Source organism: Bos indicus x Bos taurus, chromosome 2 (assembly GCF_003369695.1).
Source record: "Bos indicus x Bos taurus breed Angus x Brahman F1 hybrid chromosome 2, Bos_hybrid_MaternalHap_v2.0, whole genome shotgun sequence".
NCBI classification, from domain to species: domain Eukaryota; kingdom Metazoa; phylum Chordata; class Mammalia; order Artiodactyla; family Bovidae; genus Bos; species Bos indicus x Bos taurus.
Window position 1 is genome coordinate 118,293,769 of NC_040077.1, and position 22,015 is coordinate 118,315,783.

The 22,015-nt window shown below is 40.2% G+C and overlaps 1 protein-coding gene across 9 annotated transcripts in view; it reads left to right on the plus strand.

Annotated features, from left to right (window-relative positions):
- LOC113876541 (nuclear body protein SP140-like protein) overlaps positions 1-22,015 on the plus strand; it is a 94,980-nt gene that overhangs the window by 45,103 nt on the left and 27,862 nt on the right. For 7 of the 9 annotated variants that reach the window (XM_027515936.1, XM_027515962.1, XM_027515899.1 and 4 more), the window contains 5 exons: positions 1,263-1,409; positions 2,122-2,205; positions 7,264-7,317; positions 7,944-8,027; positions 14,739-14,792. In XM_027515936.1, coding sequence (XP_027371737.1) covers positions 1,263-1,409; positions 2,122-2,205; positions 7,264-7,317; positions 7,944-8,027; positions 14,739-14,792 — 423 coding nt within the window. The remainder of the gene's footprint in view (positions 1-1,262; positions 1,410-2,121; positions 2,206-7,263; positions 7,318-7,943; positions 8,028-14,738; positions 14,793-22,015) is intronic. The other 2 variants (XM_027515918.1, XM_027515954.1) reach the window with 2 other exon arrangements.

Here is a 22,015-nt window from a genome sequence, read left to right on the forward strand (position 1 = left end):
CCTTCCCAACGCAGGGATTGAATCAGTGTCTTTTATAAGTCTCCTGCATTGGCAGGCGAGTTCTTTACCACAAGGCTTGCTATAATCCACGTCCTGCCACTTCTCACTTCAAATAGAACAGTCTCCTGCTCATTTCTTCCCTCCTGTCTCACTTCCTTCAGATTCACTCTCTGCATTTTAGCTCAGTAGACCTTTCCAAAATGCAGACCAGTTCATAAGGTTTTCCTGTTTAAAGCCCAATACCATCCCTGGGTTGGGAAGATCTCCTGGGGGAAGGCATGGCAACCCACCCCAGTATTCTTGCCTGGGAAATCCCATGGACAGAGGATCCTGGGATTGCAAAGAGTCAGACATGACTTGGCATGTACGCACGCACCTTCTTGTGGCCCTTGGCATGAAGTCAAAGCTGCAGGTGTGGAGTACTGACACATACCTACCAGTTGTGTATTTCCCCATCATACTACATTCCCATCACACCAAACTCCTTTTAGTTACTTAAATTTGACAAGCTCTCTCAACCATCCCTGCCTTTTCATATGCCTTTGGAAAACAGTTTTGTATAATCTTCCAAAGTAGAAAATACAGGTAGCTTATAACTTAGCAATTACACTCTTCAACAAATCAATAGAAATGTATATTATCACCACACACACAAAAGATTGTTCACCATCGCATTATTTGTCATAGTCTAAAACTTGAGCCAGCACAAATGGAGATTTTTTAGTTTTATTTTTTAATGGATAATTTCTGTAATGAATGTTATACAGCAGTGAGAAAATGTATATAACTGGATACAGATGACTATTGCACACATAATGTTGATAAAAGAAGCTAAATCCATATCCACCCTACCCCCAAAAGAACAGACAGAATGAGAGTGAATGATTCCACTTAAGAGTGTTAGTCACTCAGTCATGTCGGACTCTGCAACCACTTGGACTGTAGCCCACCAGGTTCCTCTCTCCAAGGGACTTCCTAGGCAAGAATACTAGAGTGGGCTGTCATTCCCTTCTCCAGGGGACCTTCCAGGAGACTCCTGCATTGCAGGCACATTCTTTATCATCTGAGCCACTAGGGAAGCTCTGATTCCACTTAGAGTTGAGAGGGGCATGAAGGAAGGGACAGAGTTGAGCAGCAAACGGGAAAAGGGTGGGGTGGAGCCTCCCTCTGCAGTAAGATGACAGGAAGAAGACTTCTTAATGCTAGTGAGCTCCTTTTTGGGGAGACAAATTAAAATTTTCATTCATTAAAATTTGATCCAGGAGCAAAGCCATCCAACCACGGACTACAGATCAATTCCTGTTCTGTCCATCTAGTGGATATAAAGAAGGAAAAGCCATTTTTTAACTCAGAAGTTCAACTGCAAGCCCGAGCAAGGACTGGCTATAACCGCGTGTCTGACATAATAGGTAAGGTTGACAGAGATAAAGTGGAGCGGGGGTCATGGGAACCAGGCAAGAGGCTGGGGCATCAGGGTCCAGCCAGCCAGTTCAGGTGGCTTTGGGCAGAGGAAAGAAGGGCAGGGAACCAGCACCCTGTGCTGTGAGTTTAGCAGAAGAGATTCCCCAGGAACCCGAAAAATATCAGAAGACAGATGATGGGTAATAAATATTGATGTCCAGGAGACTATTTCCAAAGTAAGAGAGGAAAGTATAAGAAAGAAAGAAAAGGGGGGTAAAAATAGAGAGCCAAGATATTCAAGAGAGTAGATGGAAAAGAAACACATGAAGACAAAGTGAGGTATCAAGAGATACCGTCCCTGGAATGAGAGGCATAAGTAAGGAAAAGGGGCCAAGAGGAAAGTGAAGAAGTAAAATGAGAATGAAAGAAAGAGGTGGAATGGAATAGAGGGTCAGAGGTAGATCTAGGGTGGGGGTGAGGGGTAGCAGGAGGGTGGGGGAGGGGAGTGCGGGCAGGATGGGCGGAGCCACCCTCTGCGTGTGAGCGTCATCACCTTTCATGCAGGACCCGGAGCAACCTGCAGCTCACCCACATTCAAGCACAGACCACGTGCCTTGAATTAACTTAGCTTCTGGGTCTCCCCGATGCTCTCATTCTGGGGTTTCCTGCTGCGTGGGCTCCACCCTGAGATCCTAAGGGGGGAGTTGTTCCTCTGTGCAGTGATCAGCAGTGAGGACTCTGCAGAATCCAGTGATGGAGACGAGTTCCCAGAACCCTCCACGTCAACACCAGGAAGGATAACTGGTAAGGAAGTGGGAGAGCAAGGCCAGGGCTGCAGGAATCTGCACGAGAGCTACTGTTTCTGGAGCATCTTACTCGGAGCCCCTTATGAACCATGGACCCAATTTTTCTTGGAATCGTATCCTCTAAATTTTACTGTTATGGGAAATGCAGGATGATATGAAATCTCTATCTGAGGATGAGGTCTATTAACTGATGGTTGTTGCCATTTAGTTGCTCAGTCGTGTCCAACACTTTTGTGATTCCAAGGACTTTAGTCCATCAGGCTCTTCTGTCCATGGGATTTCCCAGCCAAGAATACTGGAATGGGTTGCTATTTCTTTCTCCACTATTAATTGATGGGTTCCATTAATTAATACATGTTTTCTATTTTATTATATAAAGAAATAAATTTTAAAAGTAATGAGTGTGTTTAAAACTACTAGTTGCTGTATCTATAAAATGTTAGATTTTTTTCAATGATTTTGTTTATTTACTTATTTATTCCTGGCTGTGCTGGGTCTTCATTGCTGCCTGATTTTTTTCGATAATTTTATTTATTTACTTATTTATTCCTGGCTGTGCTGGGTCTTCATTGTTGCCTTGGCTTTTCTCTAGTCGTAGCGAGCAGGGGCTACTCTCTAGTGATGGTCCTTAGGCTTCTCTCATTGCAGTGGCTTCTCTTGTTGGGGAGCACAGGCTCTAGGACATGTGGGCTTCAGTAATTGTGGCACAGGGGCTCAGTAGTTAAGGCTCCTCTAGAGCACGGGCTCAGCAACTGTAGCACGCGGACTCAGTTGCTCTGCTGCATTTGGGATCTTTCTGGATCAGGGACTGAACCCAAGTCTCCTGCTTGGCAGATGGATTCTTTACCACTGAGCCACCAGGGAAGCCCCAAAATGTTGGATTTACATGGTGATTTCTACCAAGAACAGAAAGTTTAATATGGTTGGCAGTGCACGGGTTAAGTGCACCAACTCTCAGTGCAGTTGAAAATCTCCTTCTCACTTACACTCAGCCTCCACATATGCAGGTCCTCATCCACGTTGTTGTTGTTCAGTTACTCAGTCGTGTCCGACTCTTTGTGACCCCTTGGACTGCAGCACACCAGGCTTCCCTGTCCATCACCAACTCCCAGAGCTTGCTCAAACTCATGTCCATTGAATCAGTGGTGATGCCCTCCAACCATCTCATCCCCTGTCGTCCCCTTCTCCTCCTGCCTTCAATCTTTCCCAGCATCAGGGCCTTTTCTAATCAGTCAGCGCTTCACATCAGGTGGCCGAAGTACTCGAGTTTCAGTTTCTCAATCCATGAATTCCACCAACTGTGGATTGTCAAGTGATGTAGTAAACTAGTGTTTACTATGAAAAAAAAAATCTGAGTCTCATCTGGACCTGTGTTGCTCAAATCCATATCGTTCAAGTATGAACTGTATTCCTTTATTGGAAATTCATATTATTATCTGGAGAAGGAAATGGCAACCCACTCCAGTATTCTTGCCTAGAAAATCCCATGGACAGAGGAACCTGGTAGTCCATGGGGTCGCAAAGAGTCGGACATGACTGAGCGACTTCACTTTCACTTTCATGTTATTATCTGATCACAAACTTGATGAGTTACCGTGTCACAGATAACTCATCTAGCTATCTATTATTACCAGAAATAAAGACTTCAGATAAGGTATTCTGAAACCCAAAGTGTTTTTGACAGTTCTTCAGCAAGTCATGGCATATACAGTGATTTTTCAAAGGACCTTTGCAAACAATCTTACAACTTTAAAGGGTGAGCAGGACAGACATTGCTATCGTTGTTTCTAGATGAGAAAACACAATCATATAAATGTTTCAAGGTCTCTAATAAGTCTCATGAGAGATGAAAGGGAATAACAAAGCTGGCATTCTGGATTCTACATTATTTCCTTTGTAAAACTGGAGCTCCAACTGATTATCTAAATGTTGTTTCCTCAGTCCTGGCGGCAGCCAGTGTTGCCATAAGATCTGTATCTCTGTAGTGTACAAATCGGTGATTTTTTTCCTCCCTTTCTACTTTCTAGACCCAGACAATATTAGAAACGTACCTATTTATAGAAACACACTAGGAAAAGTCCTAAAAAGAAGCAAAAATATTCCTTGATCTTGATGCTACAAAAGAGTAATATTTTAAATAAAACATTCAATCTATTTACTCACTAGATTTATCAAGTATATGTTCAGTTGCTCAGTTGTGTCCAACTCTGTGCAACTCCATGGACTGTAGCCTGCCAGGCTCCTCTGTCCATGGAATTCTCTAGGCAAGAATACTGGAGTGGGTTGCCATTCCCTTCTCCAGGGAATCTTCCCAACCCAGGGATCTCCCGCATTGCAGTTAGAGTCTTTACCATCTGAGCCACCAGGGAAGCCCAAGTGAAATATAAATTGACTTCAGTTTTTGGGGAGTCCACCTTCTACTTTCATCTTAGTTGAGTAGGTAAATGGCTCTAAAAGATAGTCCCAAAACATATCTATGGTTCAAACGCATGAGAAGATTATTTTCCAGGCTTGCAAATAGTTCAAGGACACCAGGTTGGCAGGGGGTGGGAGGAGGTGAGAAGAGGAGACTCAGTCTTGAACAGGGAAACAGCAGATGAGTGACGTGTGAAAAAGACAATAGAAGGGGTCAGAAGCAGAAGACAGAGAAGGGTAGGATGGTTAAGTTTCAAGCAGAGCGAAGTCTCCCCTTACATTTGAATTGTCTCTGCTGTGGGGATAGGGGATGGAGCATCACTAGCCTAAATGGCAGGTGACCTACATGAACACACCACACTTCCCTTGGCTTTTCAAGACTTTGTGAGTTTTCTTGTTAGGGAATTTCCTGCTCCGTGGGTTCCTTGGTCACACACCCAGACTCCTCAAGAAGTTCCTTTGTGCAGAGGCCAATAACCTTTAGTCTTTAGGATCAAGTGAGGGAGGAGAAGCCCAATAAGCCACTGTCTCTCCATCCCAGATGGCTCAAGTAGGAAGATCAGGATTGCAGCCCTGGACCACAAATATCCAGAGTCTAAATCAGAGTTCTGTTTTCCTGATGAATCTTATTCTGACCATTCTCCATATGCCTTGATTTAATTACTTCTAGGATATCATTTTCCACATTTAACTTCTCTGGCTATGTTGGGAAGTGGAAAGAGGCAAGAAGGTATTATATATAAATTGTTGTTTAACTGGGTGAGCCCAATCAGTTGCTATATTGAAACTGTAGTAAAAATATGCTAGTAAAATGATATTTTTAGTATACACTATAACAGCTATTAATGCTAAAGAGTGGAAATAGTATACTTGTTCTCCAGCATGCTTTTATTCTATAGAGCATACCAAGCACAGTATTCCTCTATTCGTTGTTAATATTATCTTTAGTCCCCAACTTAGAAAGTCTTCACAGAGTAATTTGTGCTTCTGTTAAATTATTGATGGAAAATGGCTTCAGACCAAATACTCTCAAACCCTAATTATAGTTAAACCATTGGCTAACAGTGATTTCTCATAGGGTTTTTGTAAATAAAGCTTCATTTTGTTTTTACAAAAACCTTAACAGAGAGTGAGGGTAACCAGGTTCTCCCAGGTTTATAGATGAGGCAACTGGAATTGGTAATGTTTGAGGGTCTTTTGATCTTTCTAGGTTTGAGGGTCTTTTGGTCTTCCCAGTTGGCCCTAGTGGTAAAGAACCCACGTGCTAATGGGGGAGATGTGAGAGACTCAGGTTCAGTCGCTGGGTCAGGAAAGATCTCCTGGAGGAGGGCATGGCAACCCACTCCAGCATTCTTGCCTGGAGAATGCCATGGACAGAGGAGCCTGGTGGGCTATGGTCCACACGGTCACATAGAGTCAGACAAGACTGAAGTGACTTAGCACGCATGCAAGCACTCACGAGTTATTTTTTATGAATTCACATGGAGAGTACAAGGCCGGACTGGGCAGGACTCCGACATGACATACCTGCAACGTGACACTGACCTATAGTCATATTCAAAATATCTTCAGAAATGAAGTATCGTTTTATGTTCATAACAGCCTAAAATATCAGTCAGAAGACTGCTGTTCCCTCATTTCACAGATGAGAAAACTCCAGCACATAAACATTTAAGGGTCTTTTACACATATGGATAAAAGTGAAAGTGTTAGTTGCTCAGTCATGTCCAACTCTGTATGAACCCAACGACTGTAGCTCACCAGGCTCCTCACTCCATGGAATTCTCCAGGCAAGACCATTGGAGTGGGTGGCCATTCCTTTCTCCAGGGGATCTTCCCGACCTAGGGATCAAAGCCAGGTCTACCACATTGCAGGCAGATTCTTTATCATCCTGAGCCGCCGGGGAAGCCCCAAGAATACTGAAGTGGGTAGCCATTCACTTCCCCAGGGGATCTTCTCAACCCAGGGATTGAATCCACATCTCCTCCTTGGCAGGTGGATTCTTTACCATCTGAGCCACCAGGGAAGCCCATTACACATCATACATGGAAACTTACAGAAACTTACCAGAAGGACAGAACTAACAATCTGGACTCTTAGGAAACATTTGTAATCCTTTATTCAAAATCTTTAACACAACGTTATAAAGCAACTATACCCCAATAAAAACTGATAAAAATTTTAAAGCCAGATGTGAAATAATAATGCTTCATTATTTTAGAAAGGCAGTGTGGTGTATATCCTATAGCTTACAAGACAACCCAATAAGTTTGGGACAGAATCTCATTCTCAAATAGACTGTGTTAGTGTTCCTGCAGCAAATTGTGTGAATTCACATCAACTGTGATAAATATTTTATTGAACTCGTGGCTGCCAAAGTCCAGGTTCGTTGCCAAATTAGTTAGCTGCAAGCCTATGAAAAAATACTGGTTTTCAAAACTTCTTTGACTTTGCAACTAAGATTGAAGGATTGGGGGTCTTCACTCCACTTGGTAGTGATCTTTTTCCCTTAGATGAGAAGAGACAGCAATGTTCATCATTGCATCTTTATAGCCTACATCCTGTCTGTAATGTGAGTATTCATAAGTTCATAACTCTTTTCGATATAGATTACTGATTGTATTTTCCTTTGCTTACTAGATCCGTCAGCCATTGGAAGCACATCTATTTTCAGAACGAGCAGTAGGAAGAGACGTAAGAACAATTAAAACTCTTGCAGTAACAAATATCTTTCTTTGCTACAAAACCCCCCTTCAACTTTTTGGTTATATCATTGAAAATGAAGCGATAAATTTATAAGTATTTTAGACGATTCACATTTGTTTTGAATTAGGTGAGCTGGGCTAATTGATGTAACACAAAGACCTCAAGAAGTTGAGGGTTGCAGTGCAATACAAGTTTATTCTTCACTCATATAAAAGGATAAAGCGGTTCCCAGGTTGGAGGGGTGCTCACTGAGGGCCCAGCTGATGGAGGCTCTGATGTTGAAATTGTTGCTTCCACGGTCTCTCTGGATAAGAAACAGAGAGAAAGCAGGAATGTTAATATGTGCAGACAAGAGGAAAGGGTAAAAGCTAGTGACCAAAGGGAGTGCTTTCCTTAGCAAAGTCCTGGCCACTCCCAGCCTTGGGGGTGGTTCCTGGAGCAACCTTGACCACCAGATCAGATGGAGCCACGGCGGGTGCCTGGTGGGAGAATTATCCTTAACCCTCTTACACAAGCTTCCCTTTTCCAAATTTCCTTTTAAAGAATTCCATGCTGTATTGGTTGGTCCTAGGACACAGACTGAGATTGTAAAGGACTTTTATTTCTTTCTGCAGGGATGAGCGGTGGTGACTCTTCAGACTTGAGTAACGAAGGAGAGCCTCAGGCAACATCTAGTTCAGCCCTAATAAATGGGTCAGGTAAAGAAGATTAGGATGTCCAGCCTTGGCCTGCAGCATGTCAGGAGTCTGAATTTAAAGCTACTGCTTCCAGATGCATTTCATTCTGAGCTCCCTGACTACCTTGTATCCAGTTAATCCTGGAAACTACTTCTGGGATTTTTAGAAAATGGAAGGAGGCAGGGAATTATTATAAATTCACGCTTAACAAAATGAGTATAATAATATAATATAATAATGTGTGTGTGCTCAGTCATGTCCAACTCTGTGACCCCATGAACTGTAGCCTGCCACGTTCCTCTGTCCATGGGATTTCCCAGGCAAGAATACTGGACTGGTTTGCCATTTCCTACTCCAAGGGAACTTCCCGATTCAGGGATTGAACCCACATTTCCTGCACTGGCAGGTGGATTCTTTCCCACTGCACCACCTGGGAACCCCTAGTAACTAAATGTGTACTTTTATATTCCTAGTTTAGCAGAAACAATTACCACAATGATGGTATCTTTTTAAGCACTTACTGTCATGTCTACTAACACCAAGATCCTAGATTTCTATAGTGGTATACTGGTTGACACTAATGCCATTTGTAATTATAAACACATCAAAAGACAACTGGTCCTGCTGTGTAATTATAGACAGAAATAAAAGCTTAAGATCAACCATTCTAAAACTTTAGTATAGATTTTGTCAGATATTCAACATATTGTGTTTAGATTGTCTGATGGTATTTTAAATTCCTTTGGCAAATAAGATCTTACTCTGCCATCACAAAGTCTTTAAGACTTAGGCAGGCTAGCTATTGCTTCCCCATTTTGGGATGAGGAAATATTAATGGATGTACAAATGTTTAAGGATAAAAAGGAGTGACTATTTTATGTAACAGAAAGATAAGAGCTGTGTTGCATGATCAGAGTCCAAAGAGGAGATACAGGGATCTGGCATAGTCACAAGGGAATGTATCAGTGTCTGATGCAAGAAAGTATATTTAACAATAATAAATGCATGTCATCTAGTCCCATTACTTCATGGCAAATAGATGGAGAAACAATGGAAACAGTGAGAGACTTTATTTTCTTGGGCTCCAAAATCACTGCAGATGGTGACTGTGGCCATGAAATTAAATGACACTTGCTCCTTGGAAAAAAAGCTATGACAAGCCTAGATAGCATATTAAAAAGCAGAGACATTACTTTGCCAGCAAAGGTCCATATAGTCAAAGCTGGATGGCATCACTGACTCGATGGACGTGAATCTGAGTGAACTCCGGGAGTTGGTGATGGACAGGGAGGCCTGGCGTGCTGCGATTCATGGGGTCGCAAAGAGTCGGACACGACTGAGCGACTGAACTGAACTGAACTGAACTGATGGTTTTTCCAGTAGTTATATATGTATGTGAGAGTTGGACCATAAAGAAGGCTGAGCATGGAAGGACTGATGCTTTTGAACTGTGGTGTTGGAGAAGACTCTTTGAGAGTCCTTTGGACTGCAAGGAGATCAAACCAGTCAATCCAAAAGGAAATCAACCCTGAATGTTCATTGGAAGGACTGATGCTGGAGCTGAAGCTCTGATACTTAGGCCACCTGAGGTGAAGATCTGGCTCATTAGAAAAGACTCCAATGCCAGGAAAGATTGAAGGCAGGAGGAGAAGGGGACGAAAGAGGATGAGATGGTTGGATGGCATCACTGACTCGATGGACAGGAGTTTGAGCAAACTCCGGGAGTTGCTGATGGACAGGGAAGCCTGGTGTGCTGCAGTCCATGGGGTTGCAGAGTCAGACATGACCGAGTAACTGAACAACAAATAAATGCATATGTATATATGTATGTGTGTATATGTCACATATACACACATATATGAATATATATGTATATATTGATGAATATATTTAACCACCACTATTAGTGTGAATATTGAAATATATATATCCAGATTGAGAGGCAAAAAGCAAAAACCATAAACAAAGAGGGTGGGAATGGAACCAGCTATATGGCGTACAAAACACCTAAAAAGATAAGACAAAAAAGGATGAACAGAGAAATTTTTTTAAAAAACAGATGTTAACAATATAACTGGACTTCCCTGGTGGTCCAGTGGTTAAGAGTCTGCCTTGCAATGCAGGAGACACAGGCTCGATCCCTGATCCGGGAAGATCCCACATGACGTGGAACAACCAAGTCTGCGTGCTGTAACTACTGAGCCCAGGCACTCTGGAGCCCATGTGCCACAGTTAACACCCAATGCAGCCAAATAAATAAACATTAAAAATACAGGACCTGCAATCAAATTTGAATTTCAAATAAACAATGAATAATTCTTTAAAAAAAGAGTATAACTGATGAAATGAGAGAAATCAACACAGAAGACAAGAGAAATCAGGGGCAGAGAAGCTCACAGAATCAAAGTGATGGAGATAAATTTTCTAAGGAGACCATAAAGAGGAAGAGAAAGAGGAGGTGTGGCTAGGTAGAAAGAGAGCAAATCTCTGTTGGATATGAAGAGTGGTCATTGGAGCAGGTGTGTTTCTTCTCAGCCCATCTGAGTTGTGGATGTTTGAGTATGTTTCAAGTTTCACAAGATCCAAATGTCACCAGATCGGGAAGTTTTATAGAGGAAGATGGGTAATTTTCAAGGTATCTCTAGGAACTTTACCATAAACATGATAATAAAGTCTGTGATTGATAGGCCTTTGATGTAGGAAACTCGTAGAGAACTGGCAGAAGTAATAATAATCAATAGAGTGGCCAGTGTCCAAAAAGCAAGCAAATGGTGACAATGAAAGTGGTAAACTGCGAGATGAAGCTAAATGTCATTGAAGAAAAAATAGATAAATGCAAAGACTGTAATATTTTAAAGCCAAAGATCAAGGTAAAATTGAAAGAAAAGAAAAATTAGAAAGGGATGTGCCAGATTAGAGGGGATCACTTCAATAATAACATAGCTCCAGAGACAGAAGCATAGAAAACCAGATGGAATGAGATACATACAGGAAGTAACCAGTGGAGGGGATAAAGATGAGGCACAGAGAGATGGTTGGATGGCATCACTGACTCAATGAGCATGCGTTTGAGGAAGCTCCAGGAGTTGGTGATGGACAGGCAAGCCTGGCGTGCTGCAGTCCATGGGGTCGCAAAGAGTCAGACATGACTGAGCGACTGAACTGAACTGAACAGAGAGATAAACGGTTAAAAGATGAGGGGAAAAAAAATGGTAGAGAGAGAAGCGGGACAGTGCAAAAGAAAGAGAGGAGAGAAATGGAGAAGTTGTGGATCTGAGAGGCTCGTGAGACCAAAGCAACATTGTTCACAATGGCAGTGAGTTTTTAGGGTAAGTTATCCCCAGGTATCAAAATGGCTCCTGTAACTCACGCAGTTCGTAAGAGACTTCGCCAATGGAGTTTCACGTACTCTTAGAGCTTCAATTACCATCTACAATCAAATTGTTCCTAAACCCACATTTCCAGCCCAGCCTGACTCTGTCTTCTGTGCTTTCAAACTCAATTATCCAAGTATCAGAAAGACCTGGCCAAAGTCCTAAGGTTTTAGACTTCTCCACTTATCTCTCAAAGACCTTCAGACTCAATACTCAAAACTGAGCACATCATCTTTCCCCTGAAAACCAGTATCTGCTCCTCCAATGTTCTGTACCTCTAAAACACTTACTGACTCATTCTTTCAACTTGAACTTCTCAGTCATCCATGACAGAGACATCTCAATTGACATAACCCATCTAGTCACCTGAGCTTCCCTGGTGGCTCAGGGATAAAGAATTTGCCTGCCAAGACAGGAGATGCAGGTTTGATCTCTGGATCGAGAAGATCCCCTGGAGAAGGAAATGGCAACCCACTCCAGTATTCTTGCCTGGGAAATCCCATGGACAGACGAGGCTGGTGGGCTACAGTTCATGGGGGTCACAAAACAATCAGACATGACTTAGCAACTAAACAACAACAGTCTGTCACCTAACTCTATCAGTTATTCCTTTTAAATGTCTCCAGCCTGTCCACTTGTTTCCATCTCCATGTCAGTACCCTTATCCATGTCTGTATCACTTCTCACTTGATCTAGTTCTACAGGCTCCTGTTTGTTCTCCTTCTTCCAACATTGTTCCCACCAAACACAGTCTAAGTGATTTAGCTAAGCTGATCTTTCAAAAAAGCAAATGTGTTCATGCTGCTGTCCTATGTAATAGCCGAATGTCCTTTAATTTTCCTTTGGAATAAATTAATTCTTCTTTGAGTGACTTCCAAACTCCCTGCCTGAGGCCCCTGCATCTTTCTCCATCCTCATCATTGCCTCTCATTGTCTCACTCAGTGTTCAGACCCACTGAACTCTTCTTGGTGTCCTGCATTTGCTGAATCCAGACTTTTGTATGTGCGCTTCCATCCATTTGGGGCTTTTATCTTAGTCACCTTTCTCCCTAATCTGTTTACCTACTGCTTCCATGATTCTTCCACTAGAAAAGGTCCCTCATTTCAAACCAGGCTAGTTCTTCTTGCCTTCTGCATCCCCAAAGTAGACTGTATACTGTGTCTTAACAGTCTCTGTGTACCAGTGTGCATCCCTCTTTATGCATCAGTTCCCTGGTTGCTCATAAGATTGATAAGCACTGATGCTTCAGTAGTCTTCTGCCCTGCATCATCACCATCATTCACCTCAGCATCTGACATGTGAGAGATGCTCAGCAACCTTGTTGAGTGAACAGAAAAAAAAAGTCTACCTTCTGGGTTTCAACATTTGGACATTTGTCTGGCAAAAATTCATTTATTACAGTATTTATATAAGAATACTAAAGTTACTTTAACAATTGAATATGTGTATAGAGGAACTAAAAAGCCTCTTGATGAAAGTGAAAGAGGAGAGTGAAAAAGTTGGCTTAAAGCTCAAGATTCAGAAAACGAAGATCATGGCATCTGGTCCCATTACTTCATGGGAAATAGATGGGGAAACAGTGGAAACAGCGGTAGACTTTATTTTGGGGGCCTCCAAAATCACTGCAGATGGTGATTGCAGTCATGAAATTAAAAGACACTTACTCCTTGGAAGGAAAGTTATGACCAACCTAGATAGCATATTAAAAAGCAGAGACATTTCTTTGCCAACAAAGGTCCGTCTAGTCAAGGCTATGGTTTTTCCAGTGGTCATGTATGTATGTGAGAGTTGGACTGTGGGGAAAGCTGAGCGCCAAAGAATTGATGCTTTTGAACTGTGGTGTTGGAGAAGACTCTTGAGAGTCCCTTGGACTGCAAGGAGATCCAACCAGTCCATTCTGAAGGAGATCGGTCCTGGGTGTTCTTTGGAAGGACTGATGCTAAAGCTGAAACTCCAATACTTTGGCCACCTCAATGTGAAGAGTTGACTCATTGGAAAAGACTCTGATTGAGGGATTGGGGGCAGGAGAGGAAGGGGACGACAGAGGATGAGATGGCTGGATGGCATCACCGACTCGATGAATGTGAGTCTGAGTGAACTCCAGGAGTTGGTGATGGACAGGGAGGCCTGGTGTGCTGAGATTCATGGGGTCGCAAAGAGTCGGACACGACTGAGCAACTGAACTGAACTGAACTGAATACATATTAATGTAACAAACAGTATTTTTGGAAAAGAATAATGTCACATAAAAGTAAGTACAAATGTATGTAAAAATGTCATCAATGAGTGGATTGGAGAAGTATATAAAGAAAAAAATAGAAAAATAAAAATGTGTATTTTGGGTGAAGAGTAAAAACAGACTAAAAGGAAGGGACAAGGACAGTGAGGAGCAGCAACAAGAGAAAGAGATGTCAGAGGCAGAGTCACCCTGTGATGTAGGAGTCAGGGAAAGAGGAGGGGAGGAGGTGTAAGTGAAAATTTCTTTACAAGCCATAACTTAGGAGCAGAGCTCCAAGGACTTAGAAGTGCTCCTGTGTCATGTATTCTTCAAAAAGTGTTCAAGAGGCCAAGAAGCAATGACTGAAAGTCACCAAGCATTGATAGGATGGGTAAGGCCACCCAAGGTCGGGATAGAGGTGGTTGAATAGATACCCCAGACCCAGGAGTAGCTGTGGAAGGTGATCAGTGTTCAAGGAGAACCTCAAGCAGCTCCCAACAGGGGGTGGACCAGTTACAGAAGGTGCAGGTCACAGGACCTTGGGCTGCAGGGTGTCAGGAGTCTGAAATCAGAGCTCCCACTCCTGATGCACTCGAGTGTAAACACACTTTGACAGGGAGTGCACTCAGTCCACGTCACAACCCTATTCTTTGCACTTACCTGACCTGACCCTTCGGGGAACTGCAGGGAGGAAAGAATTCTATTTAACAGAATGGCCAACTGATTATACCTGGATGATGTAGTTGAAATCACTGGTGAAATTGACAATATCATGGGGCAAAGAAATGTGTTCTTCTGCTGGAAGATAATAGCGTCATTTTGTCACAACCTTGGAAAGACCTCAAAAGACAAACAATCCTTTACCCTATCAGAAAAAAAAGACCTCAGACAACTATTTGTAAACTCATTAGATAGTTTTGGAGGAGGCCTTCTAACATGTTGCTGATTTATATAGTGATTTCTCATTAGCTTTTGCAAATAAGATCTTATTTAATCTTCACAAAAAATGTAAAACCTGAGTGGCATACGTGTTGCTATCCCTGTTTCATAAATGAGGAAACCAATGCACATAAGTAGTGAAGAGATTTTTCAGGTTTACAGTTTTTTTAAGTTTCTGACCACCACCTGTTACTTTCTAGATTCCACGGATATTGGAAGCAATTCTACTTTGGGAAAACACAGTGGGAAAAGAAGTAAGACTGCATAAGAATTTACTCGATTTTCATGTTACAAATGAACAATTTTTTAATGCTAAAATTTATTATATTTTCCGTACCTTTAATAAGAAAAAGATTAATGCCTTTTAAACTAATTGTTTTTCAAAATGCTCATATCTTCATGTGAATATCTTGCTTTTTATTCTTGCTTTAAAATGTTTCTTATAAATATTAACATATACATTTCCAGAATTTTTCTGTGCATGCGTTAACACCTTTTGTAATACAGTTTTATCTAAATAGAGTAATTCTATGCATATCTCTCTCTTAAAAATTATATCAGACCTAGAAAATTAAAATACATAACATTTTAAATTGAACTACAAAAAACCTTTTTTAAAGGATGCCTTAACATGCACTCTCTTCATTTTTAGTGTGGTTGAGTATTTTCCGTTTGTTATTGGTCATTTGTTTTCCTTCCTCACAGAATGCTTTGTCATGGGATGCTCGGTCAGTGTCTGCTGTTGTGGTGTTTTTCTTTTTCTTACTATACTGCATGACTATAGAAATCTTTGTATCAGATACATGCACACTAAATCTTGGTCCTATATGTTCCTAATATTTTGTCCCATTTGTTGTTTTTCTTTTAGGTTTGTTAACGGAATACTTTGTGTTAAAGAAGTTATAAATTTTTAGGAGATCAAATTTGTTAGCCTTTTTCTCTCTAGTTCTTTGGTTTCCTATCATATTTATAATAGCCATTTCTAGATTTTTCAAAATATTGCTCTATATTTGATTCTAGACTATTTGAAGTACCTGATAATTTTTAATATTTTCATCAAAATCCCATGAGTTTTGCCTATTTGTATATAGGCACTTTGATCACACAGCACCTTTTACTTGTCTGAATATTAGTTTTTATTTTATAAAAACATTGCAGGAGAAAAGGGAGAGCTCAGAAGTAGCAACAGACTGATGCTAGGGGTGAATTTTTGAATTAGCTCAAGAAGATTCCCTCCCCATCTCCTTCCCAAGTTCTTTGGAAACTCTAATTAGAAATACATTGATTTTGCAGAATAGTTTAGGGAGAACAGAGACATACCCATTTGTTTATGTCTTATTTGATGTTCTTCCACTATGAATTTTCTTACACTTTAAAAAAAATTATATACTGTACACATTTGTTTCCATCTATGAATATCTTTTTCCCATTACAAAAGAGCTGGAATAAATTTAAATGAGATAAGACTCTCAAAATCTTTTTAAGTAGGAAATCTATGGTCATTTTATTGCATATGAGGAAATCAGAATGCCAGGGATCTTTTTCTGATTTAATATAAAATCTTAGGAGCATCTATATAATAGTTTAAGGATCCACCTGTCACTTAAAATATTAGGGCCAGGCCTCCAAATTATCAAGACAACCAACCAGAATTAAGTTTCTTAAGAAATTTGTAATAAGTGGCAATAGTTTCTAATGAGGGGAGTATTACAAGACCCTTCCAAATAACTCTTTCAAGGCAAATTTATATTACAGAGAACAGAACAAATTGGTAATGGTTACAAACAGACATGTCTTACCTTCTTATGAAAATTCTCAATTTAATACTGTCAAGGCAATTCTTGTTTTGAATTTATTTATTTATTTTAATTGAAGGATAATTACTTTACAATATTATGATGTCTTTGCCATACATCAATATGAATCAGCCATAGATATACATATGTCCCCTCCATTCATATGCTTTATGTGGGACATCTCTCCCATGTAAGGCAATTCTTTGCGTTAGTTTTATGGTAGAAAATTCTGTCTCTCCTTCTAAAGCTGTGGGTTGAGAGGACTTCCCCTTGTTCTCTTTGTGTAATTCTTTGTTAGGTACGAAGACTTACATTTAAAAAGTCTGGTCTCGGGAATTTGATTAGTTAGCCTTATACAAAACACAGACCCATAGAGTTGGATTTTGTTGGCAGAAATAGAGAAAGTATTTGGAAAGAATCTTACCTAAAAACAGTAAAATATGATGAATATAGATTTTTCTACTACAGTCTCCAATCTTGTTGCTAAATCTGAACTAGTTTGAGATCCTTTTTCTTTTTTCTGTTCAGATTTCCTTTCTTGTCTTCACCTAAATATATAATGTAAATGATTTGTTCAGTGATTTAAGTGAGGATATATGCAACATCCTTTTTAAGACTCTCTCTCTCATATAGTATTTAATAAGTATTTACTACTTACAGGTTAGTTATTATTCTCAGCATTGTCAAAATATTTTCTGTAATGTTCTTTGATCTCCAAATACTGAGGACCCTTCTTTATACACCTTCTATTTATCAGACCTCATCCTTATGGGCCTTGTCCCATTTCCACACCTCTCAACTTATCAATTTCACACTCTCAACCCTTCTACAACTTCTCCTTCCTGAAAAATCAGACCACATCTCTACTAATGGCTGCTGAAACTCATTCTTTCCTCATGGTACTCATTTTGGGTAAAGATATATAAACAGATTTCAAAAGTGAGCATTATTACTGGTGTTGTGTGGGAATTTAGCATAAGTGAAGGAAAAGCCAGATTTGAGGTGTCCCCAAAAACAAAGGTATAGAAGGCTTCCAAGATTTTGAAAGACTTTGGCCAAGCTTGCACTCATGCTAACGACTGAGTTGCTGTTGGCTGTAGATAAAATTCCTATAGCTCATCCTATAGAACATGGCAGGATAATTTACAATGATTCCCTACTTCCACAGAATAAAGAAGTGAACTCAGGGCTTCCCTTTTTAAAAAAAAGTCTGAGTTTCACCCAGAGGCAAAGAGTCAGGAGTCTCATTTGCAACATAGCCCATGGTCTGGTCACAATAGAGGTTCCCAGTGACAAATATACATATTGACACAGCCTCACAATCCAGCAACCTTAGGTGCTAAATGTAAGGTGGGAACCTCCATATTTTTCCACCATGATGAAACCAAGAAGGGCTAATTCCACAAGATTAAGCCAGTGCCATACCCCAAATACTTGGAGTGATTTATGCCTCCAACCATCCTTGGCCCAGGTTAAAAGTACTAGCGCCATGTGGCTGGTGAGAAGAAACTCTGCATTAGAACTAGTTAAGCTTCTGTATACTGATGCATCCAAGAATGTGTTGGAAGAGTAATTTAAATGACTAATTCTATCAGTCTGTGAAAAGTTTAATCCAAGTATATAATTGTATACTTAAATCTGGGGGTAAAAATATTGAAATAAAGGGAGGGATAAGGACATGTTAGGAAACCACAAATTAGAAGGTTGGTCAGTTTTCATTGTTGGTTCTTTGTCATGTACAGTGATGTAATCAGTGTTGTTGGCTAAGGAAGATTCTCTGTAGATCTCATTGCGATAGTAAGGATGCCTCTACACCACATGCTCCCAAGAAGACTATACAGATTGACCACAGATAAGCAGCTCTGCTGACCTCATGGGTGAGGCGGGAGTAGGCAGCAGGCGTGGGGAGCATTGAGGATGAGGAGGCAGACCTCCTCCCAAGAGCCTGGGCTTTAGACCTGAAGGAATCTTTTTCTAACAAGCTGGTTTCTCCAGTCAAGAGGATGAAGCCGGTTGGCCTATCAGAGGGAGATCTGATCATAGTCTTTCTGACTGGGAGGTTGTTGGCTGCTTCTTGCTTCCTAACACCTGGTGGGTCTTGGCATCACTGTGATCAGGTGAGTCAGCTGGGAGAATTTGATGCACTCTCTTGTCTGCTAAAGTATCATGATCTCCTACTTGCTTATAGCTCCTTCCTGGTCATTTGTTGGTAATGTTGATCAGAGAGTTGATAGCTGTGGTACTGTTGGTGGTGATGGTCCCTTCATGGCTTCCTGTATCTACATGTTGAAGTGTAGCTGAGATCGCATCCCTAGATATTTCATCCAGTCTGGTAGCCATAAATTCTATCCATATGTTAATGACCACCAATTTTATTTCACCTCCTTTGGTCCTTCTATTGAACTGCCAAGTCATAAGTTCAACTTCTGACTCCAAACTTCCACTTGGAGTCTCAGATTTGACACATGAAACCCATTTCTTTATTTCACTCCCAAACCTGTCATCCACCACCTTTCTCTCACTAAATGACATTATTTCTACTCGGTTGCTTGAGTCAAAAATATAGAAAAATGTGCTTGATTCCTCTTTTTTTCCCTAGTCCCTCCACATCCATTCACAAAATGTTTCAAAACTATATATATTTAAGAAAAAAAAAAGAACCAAATAGAAATAAGTATAATATCTGAAATCAAAAACAATGGAAAAATTGGGTGGACTCTGAAAATACATTGTGTGTGTGTGCATGTGTATACAAATACAGCCAGTTCTCATTATTCATGGTATAGAGGTTGTATGAAGTCACCCCAAACACAAAGTAGCGAATAGCAAAACTTTGCTTCCAAAAGAAATAGAGGGTTTGGTTCTTGTGAGCCTCTGGTCCTATTTTTGTAAACCAATAAACATAGATCTTTGTTTCATGAATGTTTCTGTTTAAAGACACCTAATTTATTATACATGTTGATTCATTAATGCTGAACTCACATCCAATGGCGTTATAACTCATGCCTGATTGGAGCTCATCTAACACATGTGTTTTCTCCATAAGACACGTCACAGTCTTAAGAACACTAGAGAGCACTTCAGCACTAGGCTTGAGGCCATTTTAAGCAGCATAATTACCAACAAAAAGCACAAAATGAGAACAACATGGAATTAAGTAGATGGCAAAAGGATGCTTGTTTACAAAATAAGCTGAAACAAGGAGGCAGAGCTTTGTCTTGTTCAACCTCTGCTGGGAACACGTGTGTCTGGCAACACAAATTTTTCACTGCTGTGCGCACCATCATGAATGACCATGGAAGCGCCATGAGAACTGACTCGGGAGTTGCAAATACATTTTAGAGAGTGGGTGACTTCACAAATGTGGAATATGTGAGTAATGAAGATTGGCTGTATATATACACATTTTCATTCTTTCTAGAATTAGTTTTTTAAATTAAATAATACATAGGTTCTCATAGGCAATATTTTATTATTGTTGCTTGCCAGACAGCCTGCAATTTGGATTTATATTTACTCTCTGACCCAAGAGTTGCTTAACAGAGCATGGGAGAAAATGTACATTCTCTATTTCCATTTTCTAGATATGAAGTTGAATGTGTATCAATAATATCAACCTTGTTAAAACGTATTATTTGGGTCTTTCAGAGCCTTTTCATTTTGTCCACTTGATCATCTGTGGACTGAGGGTAATAAAAAATAAGAGTGTCTACTAGTAGACTGTTTTTACCTCTTATGATATTTCCTGTAATTTCTATTTGCTTAAAACGTTTTGTCCTGGATTATACTTTGTTTGATAATCAGATCAGGATTCCCTGGTTTCTTTTCGTTGATGTATGCCAAAATTACCTTTGCCTGTACATTGATTTTCAGCATTTAAAAATGTGTTTTTACTTCAGTCTTTTGTATATGGTTAAAAGTTGGGATTTACTTTGTAATTTAATTACAAAATATATTATTTAAATAAGTGAGTTAAGTCATGTCCTGTTATTGTTAGGACCAAAATGTTTGAACTTGTTTCTGTCATGTTAATTTGTACTGATGATTCATCTTGTTCTAGTGTCTTGGATATTAAAAATGTCAACACTCTGCATTCTGTCTTCAATGCATTTATGTGCATCTGTGTACTTGTGATACTTAGGAAGGTTTGCATTTTGGTTGTAGTGGTTAAAGCTGAGCATAGGATTGCTTAGCTGAGGCTAACCCTCCCAACTGGTCTTGCAGTTAGCCCTGCCACATTTCTCCTGAGTAGGAGAAACATGAGCCACTTCTGGGTTTTTCCTTTAAAAGAAATTGAATTGAGTTCTTGTTCATTTCCCGTATTTCCTTTGGTTGGGAGTATATACTTATGATATTTACAAAGGTTTATTCTTTTGTTGTAGTAATTACTCTTAGAATTACCTTTATATGGCACCTTTGATCCTCTCTGTAGACAGATCCCATTAATTTCCCCCTCACCCTGGTAGATTTGCAAAATTAGTATGTGTCCTATATTTCTCTGTCCAGTCTCTTTCCTCTCCCACCCAATTTAGGCTGCACATTCCCTTTATTTTTTACCTCTCATATATAAAAAGTGCTTTATATTTATCCTTTATTTATCCAAATAATACCCCTTGACTCCCAACAGTAAAACAATGACCTTGCTCTACCACTCGTATTTCTGCCTTCCTCTGCAATTTTTTTGGTATTACATTATATCTATATTTTCAGGACATATACACTTAAAACTCTGGTCTTTCACCTCATTTACATTTTTATTTTAATCTTCTTGCCAAAATGTCTCAGTCCTGTCTTGGTTTGCTAAAGTGGACCCTCTAGCAGTTTTCTCAATAAGTACTCATAGGACCAATATTTCCAAAATGTCCCTATTCAAAAGTACTTGCTTTTATTATTTATACCTGAAAATAATTTGCTTGTTCTTTACTTCTAGAACTGTCTTGTAGGATTTTCCTGAAACCTTCTGTGGCATTCAATGTTGCTATAGAAAATTCTACAGCCAGAGATTCCTCTCCCTTGAAAATGACTTGGTCTTTTGGCCCAGGCTGCCCATTCAATTCTTTATCTTTAAAGTCCAGTAAGTTTGCTGGAATATATTTCAGGGTTGACTGGAATCTATTTTCTCTGCTATAGAGTGAAAATACATGTACTTACACAAAATATATTTCATTTTTTTTAATAATTTCAGAAAATTTTTTCTTGAACTTACCTTCAATTATGTCTTCTGTTACTTCGGTTCTCTTTTTCAAGAATGCTAAGGATTTGTTCACTGTTTTCTGTTGATAGGGATATCACCCACATTTTTCTTTTAATGGAAAGACCCAGACTATTCTTCTCACATCCCATTAGCCCACACTTACTCACATGGCCAGAGCTAAGTGCTAGGGGAGGCTACAGGCAGCCAAGCGTCCTATGAAAGAAAAGAGAGAATACTTATGGGTGACAAACAGCAATCTGCTTACTTGTTCTCCACGTTTTCCTCCCAAGTCCCTGATTTCCTCAAAGAGGCAAAGTCAAACTCTGTTGGTTCAAGGCTGGCCTTGTTGTTACCTGAGGCACTTTGGCAATAAAAGGAGCTGGAATGTGGATGCAACCCAGAGCTTTGGTGGCCAGAGACAAGTTAGCGTTGAGTGGAAAATAAGGAAGAAAGTGTTAGAAAATTCTGTTGTAACTGATGAACACAG